This window comes from Microcaecilia unicolor, chromosome 6 (genome assembly GCF_901765095.1).
Source record: "Microcaecilia unicolor chromosome 6, aMicUni1.1, whole genome shotgun sequence".
In the NCBI taxonomy this organism is placed as follows: domain Eukaryota; kingdom Metazoa; phylum Chordata; class Amphibia; order Gymnophiona; family Siphonopidae; genus Microcaecilia; species Microcaecilia unicolor.
Window position 1 is genome coordinate 42,820,032 of NC_044036.1, and position 14,469 is coordinate 42,834,500.

Consider the following 14,469-nt stretch of genomic DNA (forward strand, 5'->3'; position numbering starts at 1 on the left):
TGTTAGTACTACTACTAATAATCATTTCTATAGCGCTACTAGGCATATGCAGTTCTGTACACATTATATACAGGTACTTTCTCTGTCCCTAGGGGGCTCACAATCTAAATTTTTGTACCTGGATATTGCTAGACGTTTTTGTGCTCAGTGTGTCTATTTATTAGGATCATTTTGTTCCATTATTGGAGAAAACTTTTCTGTCTTTTGGTGTTGCCTATGTTCTGCCCAAACCACACCCCCAACATGCCCCCTTGAAATTTTGACAAACTATGCAGAAAAACATCTAAAATCAAGGTGTTGAAAATTACAACTTGGATGTTTTTGAGAGAAAAATGTCCTTCTGCCACCTTAGGATATTTTTTGTGTGTTTTTTTGTTTTGAAAGCGAGCCCCATAATGTCATACGTGTGTTATGTTTCTTTACAGACCCATGATGTTGTGAAAGTTGAATCTGGCAATATAGAAGTGCAGGACCTTTGTATTCCGTACCTAGTTCAGGTTCGTTGCAGTAGAGTAGATGGACGGGGATACTGGAGTGACTGGAGCACTCTAATGAGTACAGTAATAAAAGATGTCAAAGGTATATACATTTTCAAGTAAATTATAAGGTATACGCTGTATTTTTACCAATTCAAGAAAATCTGGTTACGTTTTTGTAAATAAGATGTACACAGATCAGTTTCTTCCCATTCTTAAACCAACCCAAGTTTAAGACTTTGAAGCCTGTGGACACTAAACGTAGAAACATCCTCTCTTTCCTAGGTCCTCAGCCTGCTGCTCCTTTCCCACTTCTTTCTTTCCTATCCCCCTACTCTATAGCCCCTACTCTGTACCCCTCCTGTCCCTCCTACCACCATCTAGTACAAAAAACTAGTCTTCGCAAGGATATCAACAAGAAACAAAACAGCAAAGATGACTAACAAAAAATAAAAATAAAATATATGTATTAAAAACGTAAAAATTAATCATAAAATATGTATTTAAAAAATAAATCCATCAAGATCAAAAATTACATAAAAAAGATGACACTTTGAATGTAAAAATGAAGAATCAACTTTATTAGCCAAACGGTAGCAGGGAGAAAGGGACTCGACACAGCTGTGTTTCGGCCGTACTGGCCTGCGTCAGGAGTCTTCTCTGCCGTATGTTGATTATTAATTCTATGCATAGATCAGAGACGCTGCTCTGATTTTCTCAGCTCGACTCCGTTTCGAGTATAATTGAGCACCATAGCTTCAATTCATTGGTAAGACACACATATTGTTTTCACATTTGGATAGAATTAATAATCAACGTACGGCAGAGAAGACTCCTGACGCAGGCCAGTACGGCCGAAACACAGCTGTGTCGAGTCCCTTTCTCCCTGCTACCGTTTGGCTAATAAAGTTGATTCTTCATTTTTACATCCAAAGTGTCGTCTTTTTTATGTAATTTTTGATCTTGATGGATTTATTTTTTAAATACATATTTTATGATTAATTTTTACGTTTTTAATACATATTTTTTATTTTTTGTTTTTGTTAGTCATCTTCGCTGTTTTGTTTCTTCTTCTTCTTCTTCTTCTTCCTCCTACCACCATCATCATCCCTTTCCAGGTCCTTTTATGCTTATGCTTCTTACAGAATTTCATACTACCCTTCATTAAAGAAAATGTTATCTCATAATCACTAGTAGTCTGGCTACCAAATAAGGGAAACTTTCTCTTATTTGGCAGCCTGACCCATAGTGGTAATACTGTGAGATTATCTGGCCATGTTAGAACCCAGGGGTATATGAGCAGGAGCAAGTGGGCATTGCTCCTTCTCTCACATGATACCAGGGATCCCAGTAAGGTCAAAAATGGGATCAGGAGGTGGTTGTTGGGGGAGTCTGCTTCCAAATCCTTAACCAGTCTTATATTTTGTAGTCCTCTTATGTGCAAAATTGCTGATATCCTATATGTTTCTACATGCAAGGGATGCATAAACATGGGCACCTAGATTATAGAATTGTCATTCACATGACCATGAGCAAAAGGGGGGTTTAGGGAGGACAAAACTGCATTAATTTTTTGCTTTGGTCTTTATTGTAGAGGATGTTTAGAAGTATGTACAGTGCTTGTTAGTTTTTGTTTTTATGAGATGTTGCAGAAGGACTATAGGACAAAATACAAACTGGTAGTGTCCAAACTAGAATGGGATCAAGGAATAATTTGCTTAAATGACCTAAAGGTTACCAGTCAGTATAATAAAGCAACAGGAAAAGCTAATAATATGTTCAGGTGCATAAGAGATGGTATCCCCAGCAGGAAATATGAGGTAATATTTCTCTTGTATAGGTCAATAATGAAGCCCACCTTGAATATTGTGTTCAGTTCCGGAGACTATATCTTCATAAAACCACCAAAGAGATTCCAAAATTACAGGGCCTGCAAAATCCACACAGAGGCATAAAGAACTCAGTATGTATTCAGTGGATAAGAGACGTAAAGGGGGAATGCAATAGAAACATTCAGAGGGTCTTGTACTAAAGGTTAGCTTGAGTTATGTACAGCAGGGACCGTAGGAATACAATGGGCCCTGCTGCAGATAACTCGAGTTAATCTTCAGTAAAAGACTCCCTCAAATATTGAGCAGGCTTCAGGACAGTACAAGGAAGACAACATTTTCCATTCAAGGACAATGGGCCATAGTATGAAGTTGGCAGAAGAAAAGTTCAGAGGAATAATCAGAAATATTTCTTTTTTGGGAGAGAGCTAGATGCCTGAAATAGCCTACCATTAGAGTTAGTAAAAACCAAAACCTTAACAGAATTTAAGCATGCTTGGGATATATGCCAAGGATACTGCTAGGAGCAGGTGAGAGTGAGGTAGATAAAAAAAAATAAAATGAGAAGGGGTGCTGGGTTGTCAACTGCTTCTCTCGACCGCGTAATTGTCTCTCTCCCTTATTTGTGCTGTCTGCTTCCGACTCCACACTCGTCCATGCAGTTCGCTCTCACTGCCACACAGTTCCACTAGCAAGGCGGTGCAACACAGTTTGGCTTGCCAGTCTTTTAAACAAAGTTCAGCTAGTCAGGCTTTAAACACAGTTCTGCTAGCCAGGCTTCAAACACAGTTCGGCTAGCCAGGCTTTCCCACACCGCCCTCTTCAGCAAGGCCTCAAAACAGTTCAACTTAGCTAGGCTTTAAACACAGGCCAGCTTAGCCAGGCTTTCTCCCCAAAGTTCAGCTAGCCCAGCTTTTAAACACCGCCCTCTTCAGCAAGGCCTCAAAACAGTTCAACTTAGATAGGCTTTTTACACAGCACAGCTTAGCCAGGCTTTAATGATCCACCACCCTCATTTGTCAACACTTTACCTCTTGACATCCACCCGCCGGATCTCACCTGACTATTATTCCTTTCTTGATACTTTTGGGCTCCTCTAGAAGTCACTTTTCTTCTCCAGCCACTTCCTCTCCCACCTCCATTTCCTCTTCCACACCTTCTCCTCCTACCTCCTCCAACTCTCCCCCCATTCTCCACCCCCTCCCTCAGGTGTTGCATCCTCTCCTCAGCTGATTCCATCTCCCAATCAGCCCCCTCTCCTTTCCTCTCCTGCCTCTCAGGTACTCGTTTGTCCTCATCTCTCTTATTCTTCCAGGCAGTCTGAAATCTGTGTTCTCTACGTTCCTGCGTCCTCCCCTCCCGCAATGCATTCTGGGATCTGTAGTTTTTCCACTCTGGCTTTTCTCTCTTCCCCCCTGCCTTCTGGGCTCTGTGGCTTCTCTGATTCTCACAGGGTATTGGACTAATTTGGAAGTTTATATTCTCAGTTAAATTGAGCATAGCAAGCTGGAAAGGGGGAAAAACAAAACCAACTTGCAAGGACCAATGGAATGGGGCATCACACTCCCAAGATAAAACAAGATCAACTAGCATGAAATGAAGGCAAAACTATGACACATTCTCTGAAATAATGGGGCAGGTGGAAGGAAGAGAGAGGGCAAGAAGGAGCAAGTTTCCTATGAGCTGCAGGATGACTTTTTTGAAATTTCTTCCCAAGTTGTTAAAGTTTCCCCTCTAAGCACACAAGGGCAAGGCATAAAATCCTGCAGGTGGTTAACAGTTGAGAAATATTTATAGGACAGTGGATTGGGGTAAGGGGAAGGGAGGATAATGGGCACAGCTAGAATGCAACAGGTGATTTAGTTTGTGTAGCTCACACCTGAGAGAATTTGAGCTAACAGTCATGTAGGCGGAAGGTGTTAGGCAGATTGGTGGGTCAATCGGTTCCTATCCGCTGGCTTCTACTATGCTACTATGTTATGTTTTGCAGCTCCGGTGAGAGGACCTGTGTTTTGGAGACATAGCCAAGAAGATCCTATAAATAAGAAGGAAAATGTTACTTTGTTTTGGCAGGTAATTTTTTTTTTAATTTAATCTGTTCTTTACTTGGATAGCTTAATATTACATAGGCTGCTCATTGTGCCTATAAAAAGTAATTATTTTGTATGTGAGGCAGATCTAGAAGTAGAGACTAAATGGCTTTGGCGCCAAAACTAGCCCAAAATTCACATTCAGCAGCAAGAGATGGTTCTTGTTTATCAGCCAGGGACATTTTATCTCATGTTTTCCCCTCTTCCTGCCCACCAGTTAGAGTCCTACATGCAGGAACAACATTAGCAGTGGAGAAGTGGCCTAGTGGTTAGGGCCTAAAATAGATACTATTGAAGATTCCACGTGGAATGTTGCTACTATTGGAGATTCTACACGGAATGTTGCTATTCCACTAGCAACATTCCATGTAGAAGGCTGTGCAGGCTTCTGTTTCTGTGAGTCTGACGTCCTGCACATATGTGCAGGACGTCAGACTCAAAGAAGCAGAAGCCTGCGCGGCCACATTGGTGATCTGCAAGGGCCTAGTAGTTAGGGTGGTGGACTTTGGTCCTGGGGAACTGAGTTCGATTCCCACTTCAGGCACAGGCAGCTCCTTGTGACTCTGGGCAAGTCACTTAACCCCCCATTGCCCCATGTAAGCCGCATTGAGCCTGCCATGAGTGGGAAAGCGCGGGGTACAAATGTAACAAAAATAAATAAATATATCTTATGTTTAATCACTCGCTTTTGAGTAAAGCAGATAATAGGAATACTCGACATGTAATTTAGGAAATTCTCATATCTACAAGACTACAATACATCTGCCAATGAAATCACAACTGATTTCTGATCTGTTTATTTTAATTTTCTCCTTTTGCTTAAATTATGAATTTAAAAAATAGAATGCCAAGTCCCATTTAATGGTTCCAAAACCTTGCTTCTTAAGGCACAGGAGGATAAACTTGATATGAATTAGGAAGCTGTTTATTTTTGTGCAGATCTACCTAAGTGGTTTTAAAGGGTCATTTTAGTTAGGATGTCCAAGTATGTTCATCAGCTTTGAATGCCCACTTCTCATGTATTTTTGAGCGGGATCTGCCCACACACAGCCTGTTCTAAAATAGATGAGACATGAAAGCCCAAGTGTTGGCTACATCCAGCATGAAGACCAATTTACAAGCTAAAATGCCCAAACTATGAATGAAGGGACATGGACTTGTGGCAGCTGAGAAATGTCCATATTATAAAATGACACCAGTCAGACATCGTCCAAAACACCAGGGACCCGATATTCAGACAGCAAGAGTTAGTTGGGCTGACTCCCACAGTCGGCGCTGAGCCTGGTTATTCAATGCCGGGCCATTAACGGTGACTGGCATTGAATATCCAGGTGGTTTTTTGGCTGGTTTCAACTTAACCAGCCAAGCTGATATTCAGTGCTGGCCGGTTAAGTTGAACCCAGCCAAAGGTAGGCCTGGTATTACAGTAGCCGAATTTGGCCACCAAACTTAGCCGGCGATACACTGAATATCAGTGGATAGCCGGTTATATGCATAAGAGGTCCTGCTTATACTGTTTTCTGATTCTTCTGTTCATTATGAGATTGTTTTCATCAGCGTTGTCTGTACAGTAACTATTGTCACCAGGGAGAGCGCTCCTGGTACAATCAAGAAACAAATGTCCACCAGCAACTTCAATCTTAAGGCTTTTATTCCATGCAGGTTTCTAGTAGACCTGATACACGGTTCCAACAGCAGCATTCACCTTCAATCTTAAACACATACAGTGGGGGAAATAAGTATTTGATCCCTTGCTGATTTTGTAAGTTTGCCCACTGACAAAGACATGAGCAGCCCATAATTGAAGGGTGGGTTATTGGTAACAGTGAGAGATAGCACATCACAAATTAAATCCGGAAAATCACATTGTGGAAAGTATATGAATTTATTTGCATTCTGCAGAGGGAAATAAGTATTTAATCCCTCTGGCAAACAAGACCTAATACTTGGTGGCAAAACCCTTGTTGGCAAGCACAGCGGTCAGACGTCTTCTGTAGTTGATGATGAGGTTTGCACACATGTCAGGAGGAATTTTGGTCCACTCCTCTTTGCAGATCATCTCTAAATCATTAAGAGTTCTGGGCTGTCGCTTGGCAACTCGCAGCTTCAGCTCCCTCCATAAGTTTTCAATGGGATTAAGGTCTGGTGACTGGCTAGGCCACTCCATGACCCTAATGTGCTTCTTCCTGAGCCACTCCTTTGTTGCCTTGGCTGTATGTTTTGGGTCATTGTCGTGCTGGAAGACCCAGCCACGACCCATTTTTAAGGCCCTGGCGGAGGGAAGGAGGTTGTCACTCAGAATTGTACGGTACATGGCCCCATCCATTCTCCCATTGATGCGGTGAAGTAGTCCTGTGCCCTTAGCAGAGAAACACCCCCAAAACATAACATTTCCACCTCCATGCTTGACAGTGGGGACGGTGTTCTTTGGGTCATAGGCAGCATTTCTCTTCCTCCAAACACGGCGAGTTGAGTTCATGCCAAAGAGCTCAATTTTTGTCTCATCTGACCACAGCACCTTCTCCCAATCACTCTCGGCATCATCCAGGTGTTCACTGGCAAACTTCAGACGGGCCGTCACATGTGCCTTCCGGAGCAGGGGGACCTTGCGGGCACTGCAGGATTGCAATTCGTTATGTCGTAATGTGTTACCAATGGTTTTCGTGGTGACAGTGGTCCCAGCTGCCTTGAGATCATTGACAAGTTCCCCCCTTGTAGTTGTAGGCTGATTTCTAACCTTCCTCATGATCAAGGATACCCCACGAGGTGAGATTTTGCGTGGAGCCCCAGATCTTTGTCGATTGACAGTCATTTTGTACTTCTTCCATTTTCTTACTATGGCATCAACAGTTGTCTCCTTCTCGCCCAGCGTCTTACTGATGGTTTTGTAGCCCATTCCAGCCTTGTGCAGGTGTATGATCTTGTCCCTGACATCCTTAGACAGCTCCTTGCTCTTGGCCATTTTGTAGAGGTTAGAGTCTGACTGATTCACTGAGTCTGTGGACAGGTGTCTTTCATACAGGTGACCATTGCCGACAGCTGTCTGTCATGCAGGTAACGAGTTGATTTGGAGCATCTACCTGGTCTGTAGGGGCCAGATCTCTTACTGGTTGGTGGGGGATCAAATACTTATTTCCCTCTGCAGAATGCAAATAAATTCATATACTTTCCACAATGTGATTTTCCGGATTTAATTTGTGATGTGCTATCTCTCACTGTTACCAATAACCCACCCTTCAATTATGGGCTGCTCATGTCTTTGTCAGTGGGCAAACTTACAAAATCAGCAAGGGATCAAATACTTATTTCCCCCACTGTATAAGCCAACTGAAAGTGTGTGGCAAATAGTCCCCTTTAAGCAGTAGGCTACCAGCACCTACCAGGATTCAATACCGGCTCACAGTCAGCTTCAGTTTGGGCTCTTTATCCAGTGCACAATAAACAGTAGTTCAATTCCCAAGACAAACAGTTAATCAGTTCATCATCCCAGTTAAATCACAAATCAGCCTTTACCTTCAGGAGGTTTCAATTCTTTAGGGACTTCCTCACACCCAAGGGATTTCAGCCTGCTTCAGTACTTTAGGGACCTCTCTTGACCAAGGATTTTCAGCCTGCAACTGCTTCTCTCCTCCTGAACTGCCCTTCTCTGGGACTCCTTCCCACCTGCCTAATCAGTCCCTGGCTTCAGCTCTCACAACCAATCAATCTCCTTCCACTAGCTTCCCCCACACCTATACCAGCTGAGTTAAGCATTAGACTAATGATGAGCTCCTGCACACAGGGTTTCCTATCTCTCTGTCCCCCTAGTGGCAGCCACTTTACACATCCTGCCAGCTTACACCCATGTCTTCCCTGATTGCAGCTAGGAGTCCAGTCCGGGTTCTTCATCTCACCCCCTGGCTCCTTGCCTGCAATGCCTTCTGGGACTTGTATTTCAAACTGAAACTGCCTTAACCCAACTATCCTGGATGTGACCATCACACCATTTTGGTTTGGTAATACCTTAATTCAATAACTGTCATTTCATGTAGCAGTTCTTCCCACTGAAATATTTTTGTAAAATATGTTTCAGTCTCTAGTTCATGAAAACAATGAATTTGAAAGCTGAAAAGAGATGACTGAATGATATCTGGTAACAGATGTGAAAGGTCATGAAAGTAATTGCTATTAACTTTGCATTATGCAGTATTGTAACTCATCCAGCTGTTAGGTTTTTGATTAATATTCATCAACCTTCTGCTTTATGTGAAGGGAATCCAGTGTAATGTTAATAGCAGGTATCTTCTGCTTATTGTATATAGCGTTTTTCTTCCAAAACTGCTGAAACTGAATTAGACCTGCCCTTGTTAATGGACCTGCGTAATATTTTAAAACCAGAAATCTAATTTAAGTTTATCTCATCTACAGCCACTGATGAAGAATCAGTCATTGTGCAGTTTAAGAGGATACAAAGTAGTGCATCACACTTCAAATAATGACTCTTGGTCAGAATATATAGGCAATAAAACAAGATACGCATTTCTATGGACTGAAAGTGTGCATACTGTTACAGTTGTAGCCATCAACTCAATCGGACCTTCTTTAACAAATTATAATTTAACGTTTTCCAAGGAAACAAGTACAGGTAAGAGCAATCCTAAAAACAGCTGTGTAAACTGTAAGGTGTTTTAATGTGTATGAGTGACTACCATGGTAAAATTGGGTTCAGATAGTCCATCTCAGGATAGTCGCATAGCTTCCTTGTATACTTACTTATTTACGTATTAATAATCTTTTGAATTTTTCTCTAAGATATATTACAAAACTGGGCATAAGAATTATTAAAAAATGAATTGTCATTGGTGCTCTGCCCTGTGGAGGGTCCCCAATAAAATTCCCATTGTTTTTACGATTGGATGGGAGAAGAGATTGGGATGCAGTTGTTCTTAAGCTCAGATGGGCCAAGATAACAGTGTCAGGGAAAATAGACGTAATACTGATCTCTGATTTATCCTTTTCGAATTATAGTTTAGAGGAAGAGAGGAGATTGACAGAATTTAGCCAACTAGTACTGATTTTCGGTCTGAACCAGCTAACTGGCTACACTTAGGTATCCTAAACCATCTAACCAACTAAGTTCTAGCTTTACTGGATTTTGGATGCTAAAAACCTAGGACTCCTTTTATTAAGGTAGCTAACGGATTTAGCATGTGTTAATGGTTAGTGTGTGCTAAATGCTAAGACGCCCATAGGAATAAAATGGACTGCGTAGCATTTAGTGCACTCTAATCATTAGCGTGAGCTTAATCCATTAGCACACCTTATTAAAAGGAGCCCCTAGATAGCTAGTTTCAGCTGAAATTGTGGATAGTTTAGCCAGCCAAATTTTGGCCAGTTAAGTCAGGCATGTGGAGGTTCTATAAAGAAAAACTTATTTTTAAGTGCCAAGAAAACACCCAGCGAGAGCCTATTCTACAAAGGAAAGTAGGTGCTTGCTTTTCTTTGTAGAATGCTAGCATAGAAGGGTAAATACATGTGTATATTTTAGGCTCAACCATTTACTCCTTTCCTCCCTCCCTCCCTTTCCTCCTTTCCTGAAGTTACTATTGAAGAAAATACACTTCTCCTTTCTTCCTCAAAATGTACCACCTGTTCCTCTGATCCCATTCCCACCCACCTTCTTAATGCCATCTCTCCTGATCTTATTCCTTTTATCTGTCACATTCTCAACCTCTCACTTTCCACTGCGACTGTCCCTGCTGCCTTTAAACATGCTGTGGTCACACCTCTCCTTAAGAAGCCTTCACTCGACCCTACTTGTCCCTCTAATTACCGACCCATCTCCCTCCTTTCTTTTCTCTCCAAATTACTTGAGCGTGCTGTTCACCGCCGCTGCCTTGATTTTCTCTCCTCACATGCTATTCTTGACCCACTACAATCTGGTTTTCGCCCTCTCCACTCAACCGAAACTGCGCTTACTAAAGTCTCCAATGACCTATTACTGGCTAAATCCAGAGGTCAATATTCCATCCTCATTCTTCTTGATCTTTCCGCTGCTTTTGACACTGTCGATCACAGCATACTTCTCGATACCCTGTCCTCACTTGGATTCCAGGGCTCTGTCCTTTCCTGGTTCTCTTCCTACCTCTCCCTCTGCACCTTTAGTGTTCACTCTGGTGGATCATCTTCTACTTCTATCCCTCTGCCTGTCGGCGTACCTCAGGGTTCTGTTCTTGGTCCCCTCCTCTTTTCTATCTACACTTCTTCCCTTGGTTCATTAATCTCATCCCATGGCTTTTCCTACCATCTCTATGCTGATGACTCCCAAATCTACCTTTCTACCCCTGATATCTCACCTTGCATCCAAACCAAAGTTTCAGCGTGCTTGTCTGACATTGCTGTCTGGATGTCTCAACACTACCTGAAATTAAATATGACCAAAACCGAGCTTCTCATTTTCCCCCCCAAACCCACCTCCCTGCTCCCCCCGTTTTCTATTTCTGTTGATGGCTCTCTCATTCTCCCTGTCTCCTCAGCTCGAACCCTTGGGGTCATCTTTGACTCTTCTCTCTCCTTCTCTGCTCATTTCCAGCAGATTGCCAAGACCTGTCGTTTCTTTCTTTACAACATCCGTAAAATCCGCCCCTTTCTTTCCGAGCAATCTACCAAAACCCTCATCCACACCCTTGTCACCTTTCGTTCAGACTACTGCAATCTGCTTCTTGCTGGCCTCCCACTTAGTCACCTCTCCCCTCTCCAGTCGGTTCAAAACTCTGCTGCCCGTCTCATCTTCTGCCAGGGTCGCTTTACTCATACTACCCCTCTCCTCAAGACCCTTCACTGGCTCCCTAACCTATAAATGTACTCACTCTGCTGCTCCCCAGTATCTCTCCACACTCGTCCTTCCCTACACCCCTTCCCGTGCACTCCACTCCATGGATAAATCCTTCTTATCTGTTCCCTTCTCCACTACTGCCAACTCCAGACTTCGCGCCTTCTGTCTCGCTGCACCCTACGCCTGGAATAAACTTCCTGAGCCCCTACGTCTTGCCCCATCCTTGGCCACCTTTAAATCCAGACTGAAAGCCCACCTCTTTAACATTGCTTTTGACTCGTAACCACTCGCCTCCACCTACCCTCCTCTCTTCCTTCCCGTTCACATTAATTGATTTGATTTGCTTACTTTATTTATTTTTTGTCTATTAGATTGTAAGCTCTTTGAGCAGGGACTGTCTTTCTTCTATGTTTGTGCAGCGCTGCGTATGCCTTGTAGCGCTATAGAAATGCTAAATAGTAGTAGTAGTAGTAGTACTCCAGCTATAGAGCTGGTGTAAATGCTCACACCTAGATTGCTAAAAAATTGTGCATAAATTATAGTATTCCGTTAATTTATGTGCAAAATGTATTATCCAGCCCATGCTCCGTCCAGACGCCGCCCATGTATAGTCCACCTGTAAACTACACACCATCGCATTTAGATGTCATTTTCTACACTAGTGCATTTCTGGAATACTGGCATTTTCATGGGTTTGTGCACACATGCATGCTTATATGCTAGTATTCTGGTCATCTATGCATGTTCTTGGCACCAAAATGTTAATGCCCTCCTTATAGAATTACCCCCTAATTACCCTTTTCAAAATTGACTTTCATATCTATAAAATTAATTCCAGCAATGGAGTGTTGTGGCCCAGACTGGTGGCTCAGTGGCACTGTTTGATGGGCTGAGAGGATTGGGGAAAATGTCCCTCAGAGAGTGGTGGAGGTGTGAAAAGGGAGAATAAATTCCAGCTATTCAAATCTAAGCTAAAAGCCCACCTTTTTGATGCTGCTTTTAACTCCTAACCCTTATTCACTTGTTCAGAACCCTTATTTTATCATCCTCACTTTAATATTCCCTTATCTCTTGTTTGTCCTGTTTGTCTGTCCTAATTAGATTGTAAGCTCTGTCGAGCAGGGACTGTCTCTTCATGTTCAAGTGTACAGCGCTGCATACGTCTAGTAGCGCTTTAGAAATGATAAGTAGTAGTAGTAGTAGTAGTACTATTGTTCAACATTGTCACTGGTTATATTTAGAATACACATATACCAGATTTCAAAGGAAATAGGAGTCTGCAGCTTTTGGCCAGAGTCAATCAGTGCCATGGCTGTGCTACTTACAGTTACAAAACTAATATAAACCACAGTTGGATTTAATATTTGTATGCCCGTAGATGTGTTTATGCACTTCCCTCCAACCCCTACGTGGGGAATCGTATATAACCTCCTCCAGCAGCAATGGTGGCTCCAGCAAAGCATCTCCATCCCTTTAGCCCAGCAGGACCCCTTCCCCCCATTCCCTGCCCAGCTTCTCCTCTCTCTCTCTCTCTGTTTTCCCATTCCTACCAGTCCAGTATCATCCATCCTGCACTCTTTGCTACCTCTCTATTGGTGGCAGCCCCTCTTCCCGGAATTGGACATAGGCTGTATTTGCAGCACTCATCTTCCTTAAACAGAATTTGTTTCCTGTACATTGCATGGCCTGACTGGCTCCTGTACTGTGCAGCTCTCTGATGACATTTGGGTTTCACCAATGTTCGAATGCTAGAAGAGCATAATAACAACATAACATAAGAATAACCATACTTGGTCAGACCAATGGTCTTTCTAGGCCAGTATCCTGCTTTCAACAGTGACCAATCCAGGTCACAAGTACCTGCTACCAATCCCAGGGCAAGCAGTGGCTTTCCCATGTCTGTAAAAATAGCAGACTATAGACTTTTCCTCCAGGAACTTGTCCAAACCTTTTTTAAACCAAATGCGCTAACCACTGTTACCACATCCACTGGCAGTGAGTTCCAGAGCTCAACTATTTGTTGAGTGAGAAAAAATGTTCTCCTATTTGTTTTAAAAAATATTCCATGTAATTTCATTGTGTCCCCTAGTCTTTATACTTTTGAAAGAGTAAAAAATCGGTTCACTTCTACTCCACTCAGGATTTTGTAGACCGTAATCATATCTCCCTTCAGCTGTCTTTTTTCCAAGATGAAGAGCCCTAACCTTTTTAGCTTTCCTCATATGAGAGGAGTTCTAACCCCTTTATCATTATGGTCGCTCTTCTTTGAACCTTTTCTAATTCCGTGATATCTTTTTTGAGATAAGGTGACCAGAATTGAACGCAATACTCAAGGTGAGGTCACACCATGGAGCAATACAGAGGCATTATAATATTCTTGGTCTTATTTCCATTTCTTTCCTAATAATTCCTTACATCCTGTTTGCTTTTTTGGCTGCTGCCGCACATTGGAAAGAAGATTTCAGCATATTGTACACAATAATGATACCTAGATCTTTTTCTTGAGTGCTGACTCCTAAGGTGGACCCTAACATCAAGTAACTACGATTTGGATTATTCTTCCCAATGTGCATCACTTTGCGTTTGTCCACATTAAATTTCATCTGCCATTTGGATACCCAGTCTTCCAGTTTCTTAAGGTCTTCCTGCAATTTTTCAGAGTTTCTTGTGTTTTGACAATTTTGAATAGTTTTGTGTGATCTGCAAATTTAATCTCCTCATTTGTCGTTCCAATTTCCAGATCATTTATAAATATATTAAATAGCACCGATCCCAGTACAGATCCCTGCAACACTCCACTATTCACCTTCCTCCATTGAGAAAAATGGCCATTTAACCATACCCTCTGTTTTCTGTCCAATAACCAATTCCTAATCCACATTGAGCTGGATATCAATGTGGTGTCTTTAAAGTTTGGCACCAAAAGCAACTGCCTACATTGCCTATGCTGAAATCCTGGTCTTGGGGAATTACCCTAGATAGTCATGCGTAAGGGTTCATGGCACTGTGAGCTTGGCTGTGATTGAGCTGGGTGCCCAAATGGTTGGAAGAGAATGCCAAGTTAAAAATCAACAGAAAAACATATGACACATTTCAAAAAGTGCAAACTGTGTAAGACTCAAAGCAGTTTAGTATGGTAAACCCATGAGAAGGCTTCTGAAATATTTAAATACCATTGTAACATTTTGAATGACATCCAGCCTGACCATGCAAAACTAATCCTTAAGTATTTCTTTGATTATTTTTTTTAATCTGTGGCT

General features: G+C 42.2%; 1 protein-coding gene across 1 annotated transcript in view; it reads left to right on the top strand.

Annotated features, from left to right (window-relative positions):
- The window catches only part of LEPR (leptin receptor), a 204,665-nt gene that overhangs the window by 140,716 nt on the left and 49,480 nt on the right, over nucleotides 1-14,469 (top strand). Inside the window, exons 11-13 of the mRNA XM_030207748.1 lie at nucleotides 426-579; nucleotides 4,296-4,378; nucleotides 8,803-9,019. Coding sequence (XP_030063608.1) covers nucleotides 426-579; nucleotides 4,296-4,378; nucleotides 8,803-9,019 — 454 coding nt within the window. The remainder of the gene's footprint in view (nucleotides 1-425; nucleotides 580-4,295; nucleotides 4,379-8,802; nucleotides 9,020-14,469) is intronic.